A 23196-nucleotide genomic window follows, 5' to 3' on the forward strand; every position below is an offset into this window, starting at 1 on the left:
TGTGGTTTAAAATAATGTCAGCTGTTTTTGTGGGTGACTGCTGAGTCATTCAGATGTATGAGGTAGGGTGGATACACAAACATATGCTTTCAAATTAAATTCATCTCTTTAAAATGAATAAAACTGTATTTGCATTAGGCACTAGTGTTTCTGGCTTAATTTATTCTTATGCACTCTGATAAAGTAATTTAAAATCAAGCACTTTGCCCATTATGTATCTCTTCAGCAAAAGATGCTGGAAGGTACTGAGAGCATGGACAATCAGAATGTGCTGTGGCTTTGAGCTGGCTTGTTACAAATGCAGTTTTTTGTCCAGGTGCAGTGCAATATTTCTCTTTTAGTTAGAATAAACTCAGTGCTTCCTTTGTGAAATGATTGAGAGCTGAAAACCATTTATTTGTTACGTTGCACCTTTTTTTTTGTCTAGAGAAGAGAGAAAAAGGGATCTGTTGTTTTCTGTTTATGGTGGAGTTTTTTATGATGATGAATTATATTTTTTTTATAATAAACATGACTGCACTGAGGAGTCACTGGTATTGGTAGATAATTTGCATGTCTACTGTTTGGGCCCCAGGAGCTGCAGGTTTATAGTCTTTGTTGTGCAATGCCAGAAAGGTTTCCTACCTGATAATAATCATTACAACTTCTCAGCCTTTTGTCTTGTCAGCTCTCAAGCCAGTCAGTGCAGTGTATGGAAGTTTTGTCCCACTTGTTGTTTCCTTGGGAGTCAGATGTCCTGAATGAGGGCTTTAAGGTGCTCAAAGAACCCTTGGTAAAGGTGTTAGCAAAAGCAACTTTAATAGAAAAGTGAATTTATTGTTGTGAGTTTCACTGAATTGAATCAGATCATATGGATGATTTGAGCTCAGATGGTGGAAACCAGAAGTGTTATAAATGTTTGTATCTTTGTGTGTGGCTTTTGACTTGAAGTAGTAGGAGTGACCATATTGCCATTAAAAATGACACAACCATCAAGTTAAGCTGAGAGGAGCATTCTAACCTGCAGTTTTTGGAAAGGCTTGTAGTCCTGCAGCTCTGTTTAGTGCATTGTCACACTACACTGAGGCTGCAGACCTTGATGCAATTACAAGAAACAAGTAAATACAGCACAAATTAATATGTCTTTAATAGATAGAAAAACTCCTGAATATTTCTTACTGCTACACAGTTTTGATGGTCTTTAGATGCAATGTCTTTTTATTTTCCAAGCATTTAGAATGGGAATGGAAGGAGGCCCACACCTGCTAACCTGCTGTAAGAGTGTTACATGAGAAAATGTCATGAGGCTTTGAACAGGTTTGAGTGCAGGCTTGGCTAGGGAGACACAGCCTGTGAATCAGCTGTGCTTTGGTTTGATGTCTGTTTTTTGTAAAATGTTTTAATAATACCAATGTCTAGTGAGGTAGGCCTGGGCATCACATACATTGCAAGGCAAGGTAAACAAATTATATTTTCTTGAGAAAGAACAAAGAGTGGTTTAGAAGATTCAGTCCACTTAAATGAGTAACAGGTTAATTTGTGTAGTCACAGCCATTCTCCCTTCTCACTTGGCAGGTGTGGGAGGGATGCTGCAGCATATGTGCTGACATTTTGGCAGGGAGCATATTCCCAGGAAAATGGAGCTGCCCATTCACCATAGGAATGTAAGCTCTGCTACACATCCTGCTGGTTGTGCCAGACACCTCTTCAGAAACAGATTAAATTTGTGTTCCTTAAGCACAGAACTGTTTTTTTTTCCTTGTGAGCCATTTCTGAATTGTTTTGAGCCAGCAGCTGCCTTCTGATTTCATATGTTCAGTTTAAGAATGATATTGAGACTGGTTTTCAAGCTGAAAAAACCCAGATCTTTTTCAGAAATAGGCTTTCTTGCCCACAAGTGCATTGAAATGCCTAGATACTAGATTTCAAATAAGGGAAGGGTAATTGAGTATGCAGGATATCCAGCTGCTTGTTTTGTTTGACTGTGTCTTGTGTATCATCCTTTCTCAAATGTGTTTTCTGGTTATTTCTCATTTCTGCTGGTGCTGAGATGTCCTCTATGGTGTGTTAAGGAGATGAAATTGTGTCTTTAACATCAGCTTTGAAACTGCAACCATAGTATTTTATTCTAAGAAGCAGTTGGCTCACAACCAAGCTGAAGATGTTAAGCAAATGCAACTGCATCAGAGTTTGAGAAATCCAACCAAACATTCAGTGTTCCTGTGGACAGACACACAATACAATTGTTGCTGGAAAACTGTTTTAGCCCTACAGGTAGTAGATAACAGCAAACATAGGAGAGGATTTCAATTGTCTGCCTGTATTGAGTGTCTTAAAAAAACTCCAAACAATTTAAAAAACTTAAAAAAAAAAATTCTGCCCCATCCCTTATAATTTAAACAGCTGAATGTATATGTTCTCTTTTTCTGGACTAGGACCAGGAGTAAAAGGTGTCAGCCAAAGCAGTTTTTTGGGATTTTTCTTGTAATAGCTGTATCTGAATAAGTATAGATTTTAAATGCAAGTTGAGCTCCAATCATGGTCACTTAATATAAAAATCTTCACAACTTCTGTTTACTCATGAATTTGTTGCCATGTGCTGCTTTTTAGTTTACAAAATTCAAGTGGTTTATATAAAACTACTCCAGCTCCAGTTACTGTCCTATAAATATGAATGTAGAGATGTAGAGAAAGATCCTGTGCTGAAGCAAATAATTGATTTCAGTCTGGCAGTAACACTGTGATGAACAGAAAACAGATGGTTCTGTTTTCCCCACACAGATTACAGTAATTCATAGATGAACTGTGAAAATACTATTATTGATTTCTCTTTGGCTTGGGTATTTTGGTAGTTTACTAGTCAAGCTTTAGTTGAGCAGAGTTTGTCAAGCATGATTTTTTTTTTATTGTTGTCCTTCTCTTTTAATGTCTTGGCTGTTGAGGCTTGAGGAGAATAAAATTGAAAAGTGACATTTCATGCTGATAAAGCAGACACCACCATAATTTCTGCATGTCAAAGGTTAAAACCAAGGCCTGGTATTTGCCTGACACTAGTGAGGCACTTCCTCTGAAGCTGTCAGGACCTCTCAGGTTTTTTTGTCTTTATCCAGAGCAGTTGTTTTCCACTTGATTGCAGGCTGGTGGTTGACAGCCCCCAGGTATCCTTCCATTGGGTGTGCAGATGTTGTGCCCTCAAACAGCACAAATCCTCCCTTACTGTGACATGGTCTTTGGGAGCTGAGCTAGCAGAGTTCTCATCTGCAGTGGGGAAAAAAGATACCAGTGCTTGTATTCCCTGTCAAAAGAGTGGCAGACTGGCTGTGTGCATTGCCTGGGATTAAATCTCCACTGCCCAGACAGCTTCTGTCTGTGTTTTTTCTTGTTGACTTTATGTTGTTTTGTTTTTTTTAAATGAAAATGGCAAACTATCAGTGAGAGAAGAGTGGTGCCCTGTGTCAGGCTATGGTCTCCTTTTGTCTGACGTGTTCTTTCAAGTAGAATTTTCCTTTTTCTTTAATCTTAGAAGCTGTATACAAATCAGAGGGTATAACCATATTTAAATTTGAGGTTGAAAAGGAGTGAAGCAGGAATACATACTGCTTAGAATGCAGATTTCATTGCATGTTATTTGCAACAAATTGTATATGTAGCTATATATGAAAGGGAGTCTTTGGAGCTCATAGCCACTTTTATACGTTGTTGGCATTTTGAACTAAAATTTGTTTGGCCACCCCTGAGAACTGCATTTGCAATAAGATTAAAACCTTATGATCAAAATGAGAATAACCATATATAGCCTTTGGCAATTGCATATGGAATAACACTCTTTCTTCCTTTGCCAGTTTTGCTTTCCTTTCTGAGCTGTCTTCTCTGTATTGGTGTTTGCTGTGAAAATTACCCACGTGTTCATTAAGCATATTAAGAAGGGAGGCAAAAGAAGCTGTTTTAAGGAAAAAAAAGATCATAAATATAGGATACTTAATAGCACAAAATATCAACATAAATTTTAACTTTTCTCTTAGGCCTGCTGGTGAATGTCCATACAAAGGCTGAAAAATGTTCTTGAAGATAGCTTTAAGTTCTGATGGTGATTGAGGTGTAGCTAAGCCTTGAGTGTTTCTCATGCCGCAGATACTTTGGATTTAGGAAAATCTTTGAACTTGTTTTCTTGCAAGGTCTCAGTTACTGCTGTGTTCTCCATGTTCTTTTGGCTTGGTGCTGTCAGAGGGGAAAACAGTGCAGGGGAAGAGAAGTTTTGCTTCTCATTAGCAAGCAGCACTTTTCCCTTGGGTCTGTATAGGTGTATCTGTGGATGTGAGCAGTGGGAGCTCAGGCAGCCCCCCAGCCCCTCTGGAAAGCCCAAAGCAGGGGTTGGGTCAGAGGTAGGGCAGTGTAAGGGAGAGGATTGGGGTGGAGGATGACGTTGCTGTAGCTCCACTTCCAACTGTGGGTATCTAAGTGCACTTCTGAATGCTCTAGTGCAGCTCCCCTGCACACCACCAAATGGGTATTGTAACAGAGACAGTGCTTAGTGCTCCCCATTCTTCTGGTTCTCTTCTCAATTTAACTTCACCTGTAGCTGAACAGATCTTTTAAGCTTCCTTATCCCCTTCTTTGGGAAACAGGGTATTGTAGCCAAAAATGCAGGTTTTGTGTAGCCATGTTTAGGCTGGGGCTCCAGGGGGCTGTTGTGACTTCCACAGGCCCAACATGGAGCGTGAGACCTGAATGCAGAACTCCCTTTGAAGATGTTGCTTCTTTGTGAAGCCAAGTCCCCTGAACACTTGCCTTGCCTGTGGTGACCCAGCAGTAACTTAGAAAGGTTTTCTGTGGAGGACAGTGATCCCTGGAGCTGCAGGATGTGCCACTCACCAGCTCAGCTGCAAAGCAGCAGCTTCATGCCACCCTGCTCTGGTGGAGTGAAAGCTCAGGGGGGTGGGAGCACACACTGCTCCACTTGTGCAGATTTGGTTATGGATTCTAGGCATGACAGCTGGTGCTTTCAAAACAAACTTCTGCTCTTTGAAAAGTGCTTTTATTTGCTTATGCTAAATGTCAGCTTGTTACAGGCTCACTGTATTTCTTATTGAATGGACCCTGTGCTGGGCACTGATGTGTAGTCCTAGGCAAACCTTGTTACTGAAGGGAGATTGGTTTTGCTGGAGGGAGTTAGAGCAGAAACTCTGGAATGATGTGTGGCTTGCTTTGTGTGGACCTAGTTTATCAAATCCTTTGCAGTTGTTTGAGTTTGCTATGAAAGCACAGCCCATGCTGTTCCAGATCTTTCTCTTGTTCAAATTCCAACCTGACTTTTATGGTTTCTTGCAGGCCAGCCCTCCAGATGTCTATATTGAAAGATTTAACGTAGCTCTTGGACAGTATATGGGAGCATTGCAGAGCATTGTGCCTCTTTTCATATATATGGTAAGTTTTAGAAAATTCTTTTCAAATAAATATGTCCATACACAAGATGCTGACTGAAAGTGAAAAGAATAAAATGCAGCTATAATGATTTCTGCCATGTAAAACTTATGATCCATGCCTAGTTTTGGTGTCTGCCTAACAATACTGATCAAATTGTTTGGGGAGAGGAAGGGGAAGCCATGCCTTTTAAATGCAGAGTTTTGCAGTTGGTTTCTGTCCTAATAATTCTTTCCTAGGAATGGGGAGAATGGTTTTAATTTTAATGGGAAAAAAGCAATCTCAAGTAGTTCATTATTTATATCTTCTTGAGCAGAGATCATTTAATGACTTGTTAAGTTTTGGCTTCGTAGTTTGTGCAGGTTGTGGAGATGATTTTTTTTTGCTTTCAAACAGTACTGATTCAGAAAAGACAGGAAGACACGTCTTGGAAATGTCTTTATCATTTGATAAAGCAATTCAGAGTGTTAGACAGATGAAGACAAAATAATGTTCATAGCACTGTCAGGTGTACTTGGAGTGGTTCTGAAACCAATAATTTGCATCCTTTTTGTCCAAGCACCAAAACTTTTATTGCCTTTTTTTGTGGTAATGAATAACTTAAGCTTGAAATACAACCTCCCAAAAACTTTGTTTTGACATCACTTAGAAATAAAAAAAAAAATTAAATAAGCCTCAAACTCTTCAAAGTTTTTTTCATTGGTAGTTTCACAGAGTTTGGGAAGCAGTAGCAGTTGCTTTTAAGAAGCTCTCCTGTGTCTCAGTGAATTTAGGTAACTTGCTACAGTATTTTGGCATTGTGTTACCATACAGATTTGTTGCATAAAAAGAGGAATTTGCCTTTCTTGGTGTCTCCTAATCTGCCCTTTTATCTGGTTCTGTTACCTGGCAGTTCCTCTTGCTGCCAAAAGCAATGCTGACTTGGCTCAGGTGGTTTATAAGCTAATGGCAAATTAGCTGTCATGCTTTTTCACTGAAATAATTTCAGTGTTGTGCATGATGTGGGAAATATGTTTAGAGAAGTCAGGGTGAAAAATGCGTTTCTTAGGTTTTTTTCTGTGTACATTTGGAAATATTTTATATACAGGTACTCTCATGATCTTACATTGTAGTGTCTAATCAAGTTTTCTCATACAGCAACAACAGTTTCCTCTGTTTGGTCCAAAAATACAATTGAAAAGCAACTGCAAGAGGTGAAAGCCGAATTACAGTCTAAATTACAGCTTTGCAGTTACTTTAATAGATGCTTTTCAAAGCATTTTGAAGTGGATGAAGTTGTTAAACTCTGCCTTTATGTCAGAGGTGACAAGGTTTCCGTTTCTGTGATTGCTTTAATCAGGAGTTTCCAAGGCTGTTGAGTTGCTCTTGAGGACTTTGTTCTGAAAGGATAATTATATTGCTGCTTAGGAAAACTTTTAATATGCATTTAAATATTTTTTAAATCTATGAAACTGAGGAAAAACTAAAGCTTTTATGTCGAACTGGACTATGGCATAGTATTTTGTGTTAGTCTTGGTCCTGTGTGTCATAAAAGCAGCAGAATTTTCCTTTGCTAATATGTACCAGAGCAGGAAAGGTGATTTCTTACCCTGTGTGTGTATGGTGGCCAAGGGAGTTTCCAAGCTTATCAGAAGGGGTGGCTGAGAGGACTGACCTTGCAACTGAGGAAGTTTTCTTTTTCCTTCTTTTGCTGGGAGCACTTTGTTTTTTCATGTGGTCATGGATTTTTTTTTAAGTCTAAGGCTGCTTATGCCACAAGACCCTCTGAGATTCTGTGGTTTTAGGCTCCTTCAGAAGTTCAGGGTTGTAACTGAAGGTAAAGCAAATAAAACTGGAAGTCAGCTTCATACAGTGCTTTGATCCTAACAGAAAACTGTTTTGTAAATTTGAGTGAGATTGTTCTGGGTGCTTACAGGATGTACATATCACATGTGAAGGAAAAATATTTCCACTTGAATAAAAAATGAAATTTTGATTATATGTTTTTTATAGAATCTCAATTTTTCATTTGATTTGAGATATATTTTAGCATGAGCATTACATTTGTGAGCACTGTGGTTTTGGGATGGTTAAAATATTTTCATTGCCTCCAAAATACTGTAGTCCCTGCTGGGTGGTCTTGCACTTTGTTGCTTATCAGCTAGAGGGCATTTTGTGTGTCTGTATACACAAATATATGTGAGTATGATGTGACAAGCACACATTTCAAGTACTTATTGATTTCCTCTTAGTATTAACTGAGTTTTATCTTTTAGTATTTGCCAGATTGCTTTATCATAAGTTGTTTTGTAAAATCAATGTTTGTATCATACCTGACTTTTTCAGTTACTCACATCTACTTACTTTTTACGTGTCAATTAGACCTTGATGTGAGTTGAGACATTTTTCAAGAACTACTGGCACAGCCAGTACAAGTTAGAGAGAAAATCTTCCTGATTTACCCCTAACAGGAATGGGGGATGTGACAGCTCTTCTGCTCTCTCCTTTCAACACTGGGGATTGGAAATGAAGTACTTCAGTTAGATGCTCTTTATTGTCTATTTAAGCTCACAAAATTGGAACTTCTTTTTAGAAAGTGTTTCCAAGTGAGCAAATGAGAAGAGTATTTTGCATTTCTTCTCTGTTTGTACTGTCTTGTAACTGATGGGTTGTGTGGGTTTTTTGTTGCTCTTCTAGTAACAAAATTAGTAGAATTGAAAGTTTAGGCTTTCCAGCCCCTGAGCAAAACAAAGCATCATAATTTGCTTATCATGTGCAAACTGGTTTAGGAAAATGTTCTGGTGAAAGGCTGTAGTGTGATGTGTGGCTTAACACTTCTTCCAAGTGTATCTTTAGTTGCTGTGGTAATGGCAGCTCACCATTAACCAAAACCATTACCAGTGAGTTAGTCTGGTTCTAATTAGGGTGTTCTGTCTGCAGAGCTTTCCCTCAATCTCTGTTCACAGGCCCAGGTGAGGGAAACAACTGAGTCCTAGTCCCTGATAAAATGTCTACAGGCAGCTTAAATTCAGGGTATCAGAGGTAAGTTAGTAAATTTAAAAAAAAACAACAAAAAACCCAACATTTTAAGTCTTTTACCTATCACTGCAACAAATTTAAACTACAATAGGGGCATGTGTTCAGTATTCAGCCCTCAGATTACCTTTGTTCTACCAGGTTCAGTTTTTATTAGAGGTAAATAAATGCTGATAATTGTTCTCTCAAAAGTTTAAGGGGTTTCTGCCTGGACAGATTGTTACAGTGTGTTTGTAGTTTTGATAATAGCCAAGAGAATGGGTTTCACACAAAAACATGAAGATTGCTCTGCCTTCTGAGAGTTTGTTCTGGTTTTGTTAAATGCTTTAGTGAATAGGAGAAAAACTTGATTTAAAGTGTGGAAAAACCTTTCTCCCCTAAGGTATCCCTTCTTCTAGTAAGTATCTCAGATAAGTGTTCCTGTGGATTATTTTTGAGTTGATTTTCTGTTAGATTTTTTATTTAACTCTTTTACACCGTTTCTCCAAATTAGTTAACTCAGCTGTTCTGCTTCCAAGTTAGCTTTTTAACACTAGGAGATTTATCTTGAAGCAATTTTTCCCCCAACTGTTAAAACACCTCTGTGAATAAGATTCAGACAAGGAATCTTGCTATTAATTGCAGGAAATGGAGCATTGATACCAAATAGTCTATTAGGTATTGGGGCCCTTGAGGAACTCAGGAATAGAATTATCTTTGAATTTCCCTCAAAGAGATGAATTCTTTATTAATGCTGAATTAGTCAAAGTAATGGAATCCTAAAAATTTTAATGTAGTTCACATTTGTGTAGATTTGTATATATCACTTATTTCTATAGCTGATTCATTCTGACTAGCTGTCTTCTGAGATTGTCACTGAACCACAGAAGTGGATAGGTGCTGATGATTTGTTATTGTAACCCATCTATTTTAATGGCTTAATTGTTTTTAGTCATTGGAAAAAATATTTTCTTTGGTTACAAACACGATGTCCAGCTGTATTTTGGTGTTAAGAGAATTTGCAAAATTTCTAGAACTTCTAAAATGAAGTGTTTTGTATATAATTTGTCCAGTCTGGATCAATAGAGAGGTGTAGCTGTAGATACAGAAAACAAAATAAATATGTATGGCTGTATGTAAGTAGGTTTGTCACCAATGTTTTTTTTTTTTTTTTTGTTGTACAGGAATGTTCTGTTTAGTTTAAATGCAGTCACCAAGGAAACATTTTACATTTTACATATTCTATGGCATTAATATTCTGAACTGTTTTTATTCACAGACAAAAAATAAGTTCATTTTATTTGCTATTATGAGAAGTAAACTTGAAAACGTCTGTCTTATTTTCCAGAATAAATTTTACATAGAAACCAAGCTAAACAGAGACTTAAAAGATGACCTTATAAAGCTGTTTACGGAACATGTTGCAGAAAAGCACATTTACAACCTAATGCGTAAGTAAAGCTGTTGAATTTTTCTTATAATGGAAGCCTGGAGAGCCACAGTGCTTTCAGATACTGTGGAAATCCACAGCAAATAGGGATAAAATGCCAAATACTAGTGAACTTCAATGTGACACACTTCATCTTATTTTTTTCAGAAATCTGACCTTGTGTGAAGTAATGCTTTGCATGAGATCTGGGGGAGCCAATATTTATTTTCCCTTGTGATTATGGCAGAATGAATGTTGTATTGTTTATGCTGTTGCTTTTCAACTTCATTATCAAAATAGTGACATTAAGAGCATGGTGTGGTCAAAGAACTGTGCTACCTCTGGGCTTATTGTCATGATACAGAGTATTGCTGGAGGTGATGAGCTGCAGAGTGCTGGCAGCAGCTTCTCTCTTAGGTTAATGGGTTAATGCAGATAGAATGTGCTGCAAGTGATACCCACGGGAGCACTGAATGGGAAGTGTGACTCCTGTGGTGAACCTCAGTGTTTTTCTGAAACCTGCCACCTCTGAGAGTGTTTTGTGAGCACAGGGACCTGCTGCTGCCCTGCTGGCCCCTCAAAGGGCAGCTAGCAAAGCATGAGAGCAATGGGAGTGGAGTTCACTGCTCCTTTTGTCTTTGCTCATTCCAGGCAATGCTGGGGAGAAGGAGCTTTGCTGTTTCAGGCTCACTGAGGGGTGACTTCCTGGGAGAGGGGTGGGTGAACAGGGTGACCACAAGGGAGCCTGACTCCCTACAGGGATGGGAAATCATCAGCTCTGATGAAGTCTTGTTCTTACCATCTGGAAAAGTGTCACGAAGAGCAGATCTCATCACCTTAAAAATAGCAGAACAATGAGAAATGCCCAGCCATGGGCCTGATGTTGTATTTGCCAAAGAGAATTACTGGTATGAAAACTGGTAAGATGATTGCTGCAACAAGATCATGGAAAATTTGACTGATATTTCCTTAAAATATTTGCATTTCTCAGGCAAAGAATTTTTTTTTCCAGTGGCAAAGCGAAGTTACAACACTGAATAAACCTCTGGCATAAGTGATGTCAGATGTGTTGTTGCTAAGTAATTAACTTTCTGCAGTGATAATAGCAGAATCAAACAGAAATTGCAGATGAACTGTTGAAAGGAAAAGACCTGTGGTGTAGTGTGTGTGTGTGTGTGTAATCAGAAATACTTTTCCCCAGCTGTTAATTGCAGAAGTAAAATGAAAAAAATAAAAGAAAAATAAAGGTAAACTGTCTGTGTTGCTGTATATGAAGCCTCTTGTTTAATGAGCAAGAGATTCATTTCCTTGGGTTCATTTCAGTCTGACTATCAGTTTATCAAAGCTAAGTTATTTGGGTTTTATCTCCCTCCTAAGTAAGATGATAAATACTGAACATGAACTACTAACTGTGATCTGATTTAATTAGATCTTGGATAAGAGGATCTATAAATTGAATTAAAGTACACCTAAATAAAATTTTAAAATTGCTATCAGGTTCTTGGTAAATAATTGAAGATACATAGCACATGATATAGTACTGCAGATGTGCTGAAAAACTTCTAGTATTGTATTTTTTTCTGCCTTTCTCAGCTGTTCTGGCTTTCTGAAATTTGAACCAAAATAGATGAGTAGTACCTTCCTTTTTAGAAATGTAAGGACTCTATGGAAGTAGAATGCAAGTTGGTGTTTGTTATTTACTTTGCTTCCCAATGTCAGTGTGTGATGCTCTTTGCTGATATTTGATACAGCTTTGGTTCAGCAAAAAAATGTTTCTGTATTGTGAGGGGGAAAAGGTACAGATATGAATGGGGATACTTTGGAAATTAAAGTCAAGGAAGTTGTGATTCATATGGAGAAATTGAATCCTGAGGCTGTTTTTTAAAGAGATGCTGCACCTGCCACTTCACTGCCTTCCGTCTGTTGAAAAAAAAAACAAATTACAAAATTGATTTAATCCATTTATGGTCTATCTAGACTTGGAGGGTCAGAGTAACATCTGGTCTTGCTCCTGAAATTTGTTGCTATGTTTGTACAAAGTGGGTTTTGTTTATAGTACCTTGTCATTCTCTCAGAGGCTGGAAGCTGGCATTTCTATTTGAAGCTGTGTCCAGGAAGGACTGTAAGTACATTTCAGGTACATTTGGTTTTTGAAACAGTTCCTGCCCCACTTCAGAAAGATGGGGGGGAGAAACCAGAAGAGCAGTGCAGCCCTGATCTCTTCCTTGGTGTTGGATCTCTTGGCTCAGAGTTCCCCAGGCTGAGGATGAATTTTATTTTTTTTAAAGCACTTCACCATGTGGAGCACTTCTGCTCGGTTAAAGTAAATACATAATAAAAACTCACAATACACAGATCCACGAACACAGCTGTTTGTGAAACACTTTTGCACTCACACATTTATCAAGTCAATGCTCTTCAGATTAAAGTGGGTACATTTGAACTAAGTGAATATAACCTGATTATTTTCCTTACAAAACCAAAGCTGGCTCTTGCTGATAAGAGTGCTGTGTTCAATGGCTTGGGAGAAGTTGCTGTGTGCAGAACTGCTTAACTGAATGTAACAAGCAAAGATACAGCATCTTATTTACAGGCAGCTTCAGAAATGAGGGTGGGAGGGGGAGAAGATGCAGATAATATCCCCATGTCACTAGGGAAGAGGTGGTGGAGAATGTCATCTTTGTTCCTGCTACAGTCCTGCATGAGGTGACTTGTAAGCAGAAAAACTCAGAAATAGGTTTATTTTCTCCTTATGCAGCCACTATCTCTTCTGATAGTCCTGCAGTGTAATCTCCATGCCCTGGAAACATCCTGCCTGTTTATTGTCATCTAGAAAAATGGCAGTTACTGTGTGAAAGTGAGTAGCAACTCCTGAAACTCTCTACTTCTAGTACTTGCAATAAGTAAAATTCAATGGCAGAGTGTTTCCAAGTAACTTCCACTCTTCCCCTTTTGGATATTGGCAGCTTAGTGCCCAAACCAAGCTTGCTTTTGAATCTAACAAAAGAAGAAAAGCTATTAAGAGCATAATGTTGTGTCTCCTTGGTGGAAAGATCACTTGGGTTTAAATTACAGGAGTTTGCAATTATTCCTGTTCTCTTCCTGAAAACTGAAGAAAGGAAGGTGAATGCTAGAGTGTAATCCTGCTCTGGGAGGTCGATGATGTTACCATACTAAGAAAAAAGCAGCAAAAAGTTAAACTGGGCATAGAGGTGAAAGCTGTTTTAGAGGGCAGTTTCCTCCTCCTTCCTCCTCCTCCTTCTTCCTCTTCTTTCCTCCTCCCTCCTCCTCCTCCCTCCTCCTTCCTCCTCCTAATTCTTTGCTGTAGTACTTTAGCCATTTACATCTGTGTTTGCAGGGCTTTTTCTTGCCTTACACACTACTGTTTTGAGTTCAAGAAGTGTTTTTTACTCAAGAAAAAGCAATGTGCTGGTACAGATCATTCAGTACAAGTTGGTTCTTCCCAAAAAAAAAATCTGCCTGCACTTTTGTACAGTTACTCAACTGGGAAGTCAGGTGAACTTTATCAGAGGGAAAATAGCTTTGTGCAGCACTTCTGATTTTGTTCCTGTTGCCTGGGGTAATTACAGAATTAACCACTGAAGCCTGAGCACACAGAGTGTTTACTGTGTGTGGATTCTAAAGGCATGTAGGCAGTTGTTGAATGTCAGTCTTTATGTCTGTGTGTGTGTGAGTTCAGAGCTAAAACCCAGTGTAAAAATATAACACATATGTGTTTGCCAAAGTAGAAGTTTTTCTCATGGTTTCCAAGAAAAAGTTCTTTGAAAAAAGTCAGGAGGAGGGAGACCACTCACAGCCTCCTTCATTATGTTTTCAGTTTCTAGTTAGTTCCAGAGGAAGTCTTTTCTGTGAAGATCTTTACATATGACAGCTTTGTTTCTTTCTAGTTAGGTCACTTGGATTCAGATGAGGGGAAGAAATTTTTTTTTTCCTTTTTCTTTATTTTTTTTGTTGGATGTGTAATGGAGTTCAATACAAGGGGCTGTTTATGTTGGAAAACCTTTTTCTTTATAAAGAAAGGTTAAAACCTTTTTTAAAGGTTATCCTTCATAAAAACAGGAAAGATATTTCCACTGCATTGGTGCTTTCTAAAAAGTACCAGGAAAGTTAACTCAAACATGAACAGCTCTTTAACAATGAAGTTGTCCAGCTTGTTGATTCAGCAGGTAGAAATGCCAAGTTATAGAGAATGAATCTGTTTATATCTGTTAGAGGCTGGTGAATGTAGCAGGGAGGATGTTGCCTGTGCAGTGCCTCAGCAGGAGTGTTTGTTGCTCTGTGGGCACCCAGCTCTGTGTATTTAGCAGCTGTGTTTTGCTGTGCTGACCTCCCAAAACCTGTCTGATGTCAGTGAAGCAAGGGACCCTCCTCATCTCTTCAGCTGTGTGCTGCTTTGACAAAATGCCTTTCACTAATAAATGCCATATCCAACTTTTTTTTGTGAATACAGAACTCTCTGTTTGAGAGGAGCAGTGCAAAAGGCTGAGAGCAGGACTGTGATTGATACCAAGTTCATGGCCTGACTCTACAGCTACAGCAGAGACCACAGGGTTTGTTTTGATGTGTGCTGGGTTTTTTTATTCAGTCCCCTTGCCTCACCCTTCGGCACAGATAGACAAGGAAAAGATGGATTGAATTGAAATTCACCCTGTTTGAGGTGGCATTTCTTCCCTCCCCCTCAAATTTGACATCTGTCTCAAACAATCTGCACATGAGAAGCAACCTTGGTGCACAAACTGCAGTGAAAATGCCCTGACAAGGGCAGACAACACTCTCATGGCTTCTCAGCTTCTTGCAGAGAGCATTGCCCCAGCTTTTTAGTGTGCTGCTGACACTGAAGACGTTGTTCTTTGTGCTTCTCACTTCCATGTCACATCTAATGGCTGTGTTTCAGAAGGAAAATGATCTTGTTCTTGGATATCTGTGCTGAGTTGCTTTTGACAGCAGTGCCTGGAGCATCATTAGAGGTTTGGTGCAGCTTTTATCTGAAAGGTTTGGGCCCTGTAGGAAGAGCTGAGGGTTTCATTGCATGGTTTAGGCTGTGTCTGCATTAATAAGTGGGGTGGTGGAAAAGGAGCAGAATATGAAACATCTCCATGTTGGTGGTGTTGAGGAGCCAGTGCTGACCTTCCCTTGCTTTTTGGAGTTTTATTTCCCTCTGTTCATGTCTGCTCCTTTGGACAGAGAGCCAGGGAGCAGCAGATTGGGCACCTCTGGTGTAATCTTGCCCAAAAGGAATTAAAGTAATATGCTCCAAGGCAGCTCTGTCATAACCAACCAAGGAGCAGCAAAGTGGGGATGATCAGTGAATTTGCTTCAAAATCACATTTCTAATCTGAACTAAAGCTTTAATATAGAAACTGCCCTCAAGAGTTCTCAATCATTATTCTTTTTGGTTTGGGATTCAGAGTGACTACTGTGATGACAGAAGCAATGTGTTTTAAAAATGTCTTTTTTGATTACTGAGGCCCTTTCCTTCTGTAATATATTGGATGTTATCCAGCCTCTAGACACTGCTTTGCTTTCTTCTAAAACTCTGAAAAGTTAGTATGAGAAGAAAATCTGCACAACTCTACTCTGCCACATTCATAAACTGTATTTCTTGCTTTTTAAGTTTAAGAATGATACTGAAAAAAAGGGAGATTCTTAAAAAAAATAAATATTTTAAAAGACAGAATTACTGGCTTTTGGAGTGACTCTGTCTTTAGAATTAGCATTTGTGTCAGGATGGGTAAAATGAAATGAGATTTCTTCCTCAGGGCCTTAAAAATGAAGAAAGGTAGCAGACCACTTGGAGAAAATACCAATTAATTCCAGTGTATTTGTTCCAGACTAAACCAGGATGATTTCTGTTAGAATTCCTCTGAAACAAAAAGCTAATGTACTCTTTTCCCCAGCTATAAAGCTGTTGAGATTCCAGCTCCTGACAGTAATTGTTCTGGGGGGCAAGAGGATTCTTTTTTTGAGATGTAGGGAAGGAATGCATTTATTCTGAAGTTCTTCACTAAAAATAATTTTTAAAGAATTTTATGCATTTACAGGATTGTGAATTTCAGTATTTAATTTCTAGCTTATTTTATGTTGGCAAATAATTTAATCACTTTAAGTTTCCAATTCTAACTTTGTAAACAATGTTCTCCTTCCTTCTTTCCTTCCAAATATTGATAGACACAAATAACTGCAGTATTTATTGTTCCACTTCTTTTCCAGCCCATGGGGAGTGTGCTGGGATGCTGCTATTGCAGGGAAGTCAACCACTCCTTCAAAACTCCTGTCACATAAATATTACCCTTTCCTTAGACCTCAGCACACACCTTTGCTCTCTCCAGGACTAACTGAGAGAGCTTTTGTAGCTGTTAATGTTTCATACCCTCTGTGCTCTGCAGAGCTGATGGAATAATCAATATTTACATGCTCAGTGTAAGTGGGCCACCACTAATATTGAAATTGCAGCTGTAATTTGACAGCTAAGGACTAAGTAATTGTGTTGTAACAATACTGGAAGCAGTCTGGGTTGTTACCAAGTATTGTAGAACACATTGAAATTTTTAAAATAACAATCTACATGCAAATTTTGTCTCTGATCTAAACCTTTCATGAAAGAACTCCAGGCTATTTTAAAAAGTTGCTGCTCTGTTTCTTATTTTCCTTGTTTCATGTTCATTGAGTTGCAGCACTTCAAATTAAATTGGAAAATACAGTCTCAGGTAATGACCACCATAGTTAATCTGGCTCCTTGGTGAAGAAATAGCAGTAATATTCCAATTTCAGTAAGAGCTCATAAAATTATAAATGTGAAAGTACCACCCTATATTCCAATTATACAACTCCAAAAGCATATATCTCTACATTTATAGCTTTGTTTTTCATATTTATTCTTTTTACAGCACTGACTATTTTCCATGTGATTAAGGCTGAATTTTTACTATGTACTTAAAACTTTTGGTCTATGTAATGAATATTTTTAAAGTAAGCTGTGGCTTTGTTAAATGCCTAGTGGCAAATTCATAATAATAAAAAGTTTTCATGTCTTTTTTTTCTGATCTACATTTTAATTCATTATGAACTTACCAAGAATTTTAGTTGGTAAAAATTTATTTTTAGTTCTGTGTGAAGGAAGATGAAACACAAGGATCATGAGAAGTTTGAGGGTTAAGCCAAAAAGAAAGTCAGTTTTCATTCAAAAGGCTTTTGAAGTTCTAGATCAGTAATTAACACACAGGAATTGTACCTAGGTTTAAGGAATGAAAATGTAATATATCATCAAGCTTCATCAGATTATTTAATGATAAAATGGGCAGCAGGTAAAAAAAACCCTCAACAAATTCAAAACACCAAATAACAGCAGTAAAAAGCCAACACAAAAACCTGACCAACCTCACAGAAAACCACAACCCAAAATGGCAACAACAAAAACTTTCAGCTGCACCTTGTAGTTCTGTAAAATTACTACAGAGGGAGGAAAACAGCCCTTGTACTAACATGCAAAAGTTTCACTGCTGTGCCAGAAGTTACATCTTCACTAAGTAAAATCTATTTTCAAATGAATGTTGGAGGATAGAAAAAGCTTTTTAGAACTGCTAAATCCTGAGTTTTGCAAGTCAGTCATACGAACAAGTGACTTTGGACTTGTTAAATATCATCAACTCCTGGAATTCCTGTAGGAAGTAGCTTAAATGTTCATCAAGGGCCATGGTTCTCCAGTGCTGCTGAGCAATATTGGGGTAACTTGGTTACTGCAGAGTATCTGAAGTTCATGTCTCCTGTTCCTCAAAATTCCTTGGGGCCATTTTGGGTGTTGTGTTCAAGAATTTTTCAAAGCATTTTGTATCTTTCTGCATTTAATACTTTTCATCATGGGAGCCCACACTTGTCTGATGCTGCCAGGAGTTATTTTCAGGACTCTTTACAGGTTAATTAACTTGTTCACATGTTAGTTATGCAGTCTGTAGAATGTGGTATTAATTCATGAGCTCTGTGGAGGTGGGCAGATGCTATCATGGTGGCATTACCACTCTCATTCAGCTGAGGTTCAGTTTTATTTTTGCCTCTCCCTCCTCTATCCTTGTAAATGCTGCAGGTGCAGTTCTGGGAGTGGGTAGGAGGAGTCTGTGCAACTTCTATGTTGTAGATACAGATTATTCTAATTATTGTAGACACTAATTATTCTAATAAAAGCCTTAGTATTTGTAAGATTGTAAAATAACAGCAGAGGTGATTCCAGCATGTCTGGCAGAGCTGTTTCTATTCCTTGAGTGAGCCTCTCAAGAAGTAATACAGGATTGAGTGAATGTCTAAGTTTGTTTCATTGCAAAACTGAAAATGAATCTGTGTGCAGAGAGGTTTTACATCTTTGCCATCTTAGTTTACAACTTTTCTTTAAGTTTACTTTGAGATCTTTTGGTTCTATCCAGAGAGGAGTCTTGTTTGCTCTTACAGAAATCATTCTGTAAACACAAATCCTACAGCAGTGCTATTAATTTTTTGAGGCTTGATGTCCAACTTTTGGACAAGCCAGGTTAGTTCATAGTGTATGGCTTATTGAACAGGATATTCTTTAATTTTCTTTATTGAGAGTCAGGAAAGACATGCCATTACTTTGTTATCTTGTTGAACATAACACTGTCATGCTTGTATTGACTAAAAATCAGGAGTGAGTGATTTAAATTTGTATTGTAGCAGGTCATGTGTGCATTTGCAGAAAGCAAGATAAGAAATGTTTGTTTCTGAAGCTGCAGTGAAATAATGAAGGTTTTTTGTTTTGAATAATTTGTTTTGTGTCATTTAATGTGTCATTTCCTACGTATAAAGAACAAATTCACAGTTTCTTGGGTACATTGCAAATCTGTTGGTGATGTTTAGGCTGAAGTGGCCACAGTCTTAATTAAAGATGTAAATATTTGTATATGCACACACATAGTTTGGATTGTGCATTATTTTAATTCTATGATTCTAACTTTCTGGGCTGCCAAGAGGCTGTTTGACAAATCTTAAGGACAGGGGCTGTAAATGTGTCATTACTGAACAAATCACAGGCTCTCACACCCTCAAGGCTCCAGCTGAAAGGAGCAAGTACTTTTAAGACTGCTCTTTGTAAAACAAATTCATCTGTAACAGTTAAATATAGCAACTTTGATTACTTGAAGGTTACAAAGAAGTACTTTGTTTTAATTTCCCTATCACATGAACCACTTGAGGAGTTTCAAAAAGAGAAGAAAAAACATGCTACTGAAGGTTTTTCTTTCTCTTTAAGTGTTCTAGTGGCAGATGCTGAAGTCAGAATTGGAGATGCTCTGAAGCTTAAAAAGCAGAACTTCTCCAATGTCAGCCAATGTACACCTTCTTAATTTCTTTATTTTGTGTTTCTGTAGTTCAGATGTATGTACAAAGCTCATATAAATACAAATAAGGATGAAAGCCTGTACATCACAACATGAACAGTAAATGTGCTGTTGGCAGGTTTTTCCTCAAGAGGAAAGGGCAATCATTAACTTGTGTTTAAAAGACAAATTTTCTTTTTCAGTGTTTATAATTTTTGCACTTCACATGCATGGACTTTGAATCCATCCTTAGTTTTGTGTGGAAGATTCTAAATGCTGTACAGTAAGGATTTGGGGATCTTCAGGTGTGAGTTTGCTTCAGTTCTGTGTGTGACTACTTAAAGCCATCACCTGCTTGGTGTTGCTGAATCTCTGCTACCTCCAATGAATGAAAAATGAGTTATTGCATTTTCACTAGACATAATTTGAGCAGGATACTTCTATCTAAAGGTGATGTATTATTATTCTTGACAATAAGTTTAAATCAGGCATGTGGCTGTTTTATTTGTGAGGACATCAAGCGCCAAAAAACCACAATTACTGTATTTTTTTGGATTTAAAAAAAATCATGTGTAAGAAAAAGTTGGTGACTGTTTTAATTTTGTTTCAGCTTTACTTTTGGAAGCTCAGTCAACACCGTTTCAAATAACTCCTTCAACCATGGCAAATATTGTGAAAGGCCTGTATACACTACGACCAGGTAAAAAGGAGAAATGTTTGTACTGATCTCATCTTGTGATTGTCATTTGTTTGCCAAAATGTGTCTACTCTAACTAATGCACAGTTAACAATCCAAGTGTGTTGTGTTTTGTGCATCACAATGTTCAGTTCCACCCTGATTCTTGCTGTTTGTCACCCGGCGAGGGACCAAATACTTTAAAAAAAACAAACAACCCAGCCTTCTATTCTGAGACAAAGGGAAGGTCTATTCCTTCTCTGTAAAAAATAAAGGAAGAAGGATGTTAATGAGACAGTCATGGCAGAAACTGAGAAGTATTGAAATGGTGAAAGTTGTATTGAGAGTCACTCTTCAAACAACCAGATCTTTGGCATGAGGTGACTGTTTCTTTCATGAAGCCATTGTTTTGTTGGTATTATTTCATGGAAGAGCTTAATTTAACTTGTGAATACATCATGATGTCTTATGCAACAACAATTATATTGAAAGGAAAATGGCATTGGAGATTTTAATCAGTTTTGTATGGCAATCTTGTGAGTTTTGGAGAACTGAGGAGAGCCTTATCCCGTGTTTGAGAAGTTTTTAGAAACAGGAAGTGTTAAAATATCCATAAATAAATGGTACCTGTTTCCCTTCCTTTTACAGTACTGACAGTTTCTTACTGTGGCGTGCCTGAGCTTCAGTCTGTTTTGCAGTACCCATTTATGGAAATAGAAATAAGAATGGGAATCCTTTACAAAAAGCTTTAGTGCAATTTTTAGCATGAGTACAAACCAGGAATATAGTGGACTCTACATGTACAAAATGCACTTTCTTTAAGCAAAGATTATTTTTACATCAGCAAAATTAACATACTTCCATCCATTTTAAGGCAATGCTAATTTCAATTTTAGAAAGTGTTCAGGACCAAAGACAGGAAGGGTGTGTATACATAAGTATAAAAGTATTACTCTTTTGAATTCAATTCAGGGTGGTTGTTTCTTGACCACACTTCATATTGTAGGTGATGGACTTGTGATTTCACAGTTTTCTGTTCCAGATGATCTCTGTGTCTGTCCACAGCACAGCAGACACTGCTTTGGGTTGGTACTGTGGGACTAACCAGATTTTGAGTAGCTGAAGAGCCCAGGATAGACTTCTTGGTACAAAAAGCTGTACTTTGGTGATCCTGGTTCTTGGGTATAAATTTTGAATCAGTCAGAGCAGGGGTTCCTCTGAGGCAGTGCTGCTCACCTGCTGTGTGGATGTGTGGTGGGGCAGGTAACTGGGGAGGGGGAGCAGGAATTGGGGGTAGTGGAAGGTGCAGTGGGGTTAGAGCAGCCTGTGAGCAGGAATTGGGGCCAGGGGAAGGTACAGTGGGGTTAGAGCAGCCTGTGAGCAGGAACTGGGGCCAGGGGAAGGTGCATGGGATTAGAGCAGCCTGTGAGCAGGAATTGGGGCCAGGGGAAGGTGCAGTGGGGTTAGAGCAGCCTGTGAGCAGGAATTGGGGCCAGGGGAAGGTGCATGGGATTAGAGCAGCCTGTGAGCAGGAATTGGGGGTAGTGGAAGGTGCAGTGGGGTTAGAGCAGCCTGTGAGCAGGAATTGGGGCCAGGGGAAGGTGCATGGGATTAGAGCAGCCTGTCAGGGTCTGCAGTGCAGAGAGCAGGGGGAGAAGCGATGCCCACGTGGCTGCAGCCAGGGCTTTCCCCTTCTCGTCCTCTTCCTTTGTTTTCTCTTCAGCTTGAAAGTTCCTATCAGCTGTCAGACTTCCAAATGTTGCCAGAGAAAACTCTCTTTTAATTCTAGCTCAGTTGTGGGGCCAGTCCTTTTTAAAGCCTCTTTCCCTGATGTGGTTGAGGGGATTGAGTGCTCCCTCAGTCGGTTTGCAGGACTGTGGGAATTGTATAAAAACTTGTGATGAATTTAAAAGTGTCCCCTTTTTCTAAGTAAAGATGAAATTTCAGGTAACTCCTATAGCCTGGGAAAAGTCTGCCTGGAGAAATAGTTGAGGGCTATTTATTTTTCTCAGAACTTGTTATACAGTTGCTGTAAACCAAGTTTTCATCCCTTGATTAGTCTTAAAGCCTTGAAACAGCTTCAAGGTAAATTGTCTTGCTCCTGTAAAACAGTGTTCAGTGTAGTGAAATTAAATCACATGTCTGTCCTGAAGCTGAACTGGTACAGGCTAGATTTATATTATGAACATTAAAAAAGTGTTTGTCTAAGCTTTGGAAGATCAGTGAGAGAAATGCATGAATTCCTTTGAAATGGGAGGAAGGAGTAGGGTTGTATGATGATACTACTGGGCTTTTTAGAAGTCAGGCTCAGGGAAGAGAAGGCTGCATTTTGGGGATAAATTTTCTGCACTAAAGTGTTACAATCATTATCTAATTATCCAAGTGAGTTTGCTGATCATCAGTTGCCTGTCCTTAAGAGTGTCCAGAGACTCAGCAGGTCCTGTGAGATGCTGCAAGAACTGAATCTCAATTTGATGATGAAGCTGAGAAAAATAGTAATTCTTCTATCTACATGTAAACATCTAATTTCAACAGTCTCATTGTTTGTTCTGCTTTAAGGCATGGTTTCTGTGGATTATAAAGTTACATTTGTCAAACAGTAACATTTTCACAAAATCTCTTCCATGTATTTTGCTATTGTTTTCTCTCTTCTTACAGAATGGGTACAGATGGCACCAGCTTTATTTTCTAAATTCATCCCAAATATTCTACCCCCTGCTGTGGAATCTGAGCTTCAGGAATATGCTGCTCAAGACCAGAAACTTCAAAGAGAGCTTATTCAGAATGGATTTACTAGGTAATAATTATTAATCTTCAATAGTGATTGTGCAGGACAGTGCTGAAATGGTAAAAATGGGTACACCTCAAAATACTGAAGAAATACTTTAAGAGTTAATAAAGAACCTTCACAATTCAGTATCTGAAATGTGGCCTTATTTTCAGTGTCTTTTGAGCACTAACAGCCCTGCAGGTGCTACCTAAAGATGATTGTAAGGCTTGAAGTTTTTTTTATCAGGTTGCTTGCAGTTCATGCATCCCTGGGCTTTGATTTCTACTGCATGATCATGCTCCTGTTCAACCTTTACTTTGACTATTTATTTTCTAAAATCTCTCTTATTTGTGGTGCTTCTGAAAATGTCAGTTTTCTCCTTACTCCACTTTCAGAGTTATTTATACAGGCACAGTGTTTATTTTAAATAGGCATTTCCCATCTGAGTATTGAATTGGGGAGGGGGAAAAGGGAGAGGAACAAACAATAAAAGACACAGCAGAAAATGTTCATACTGTAAATTGCTCCCTCTGGGCAGTGCCTGTTGCTCTGTGCTGTTCTATTTTTCTGCCCAGGCAAAGGCACA

The 23196-nt window shown here is 38.4% G+C and overlaps 1 protein-coding gene across 1 annotated transcript in view; it reads left to right on the plus strand.

Annotated features, from left to right (window-relative positions):
* CACUL1 (CDK2 associated cullin domain 1) overlaps positions 1 to 23196 on the plus strand; it is a 43346-nt gene that overhangs the window by 14628 nt on the left and 5522 nt on the right. The window contains exons 4-7 of the mRNA XM_033066241.2: positions 5308 to 5403; positions 9743 to 9845; positions 19775 to 19864; positions 22499 to 22637. Of these exons, the coding sequence (XP_032922132.1) occupies positions 5308 to 5403; positions 9743 to 9845; positions 19775 to 19864; positions 22499 to 22637 (428 nt within the window). The remainder of the gene's footprint in view (positions 1 to 5307; positions 5404 to 9742; positions 9846 to 19774; positions 19865 to 22498; positions 22638 to 23196) is intronic.

The sequence above is a fragment of the Catharus ustulatus genome, chromosome 8, assembly GCF_009819885.2.
Source record: "Catharus ustulatus isolate bCatUst1 chromosome 8, bCatUst1.pri.v2, whole genome shotgun sequence".
Lineage (NCBI taxonomy): Eukaryota > Metazoa > Chordata > Aves > Passeriformes > Turdidae > Catharus > Catharus ustulatus.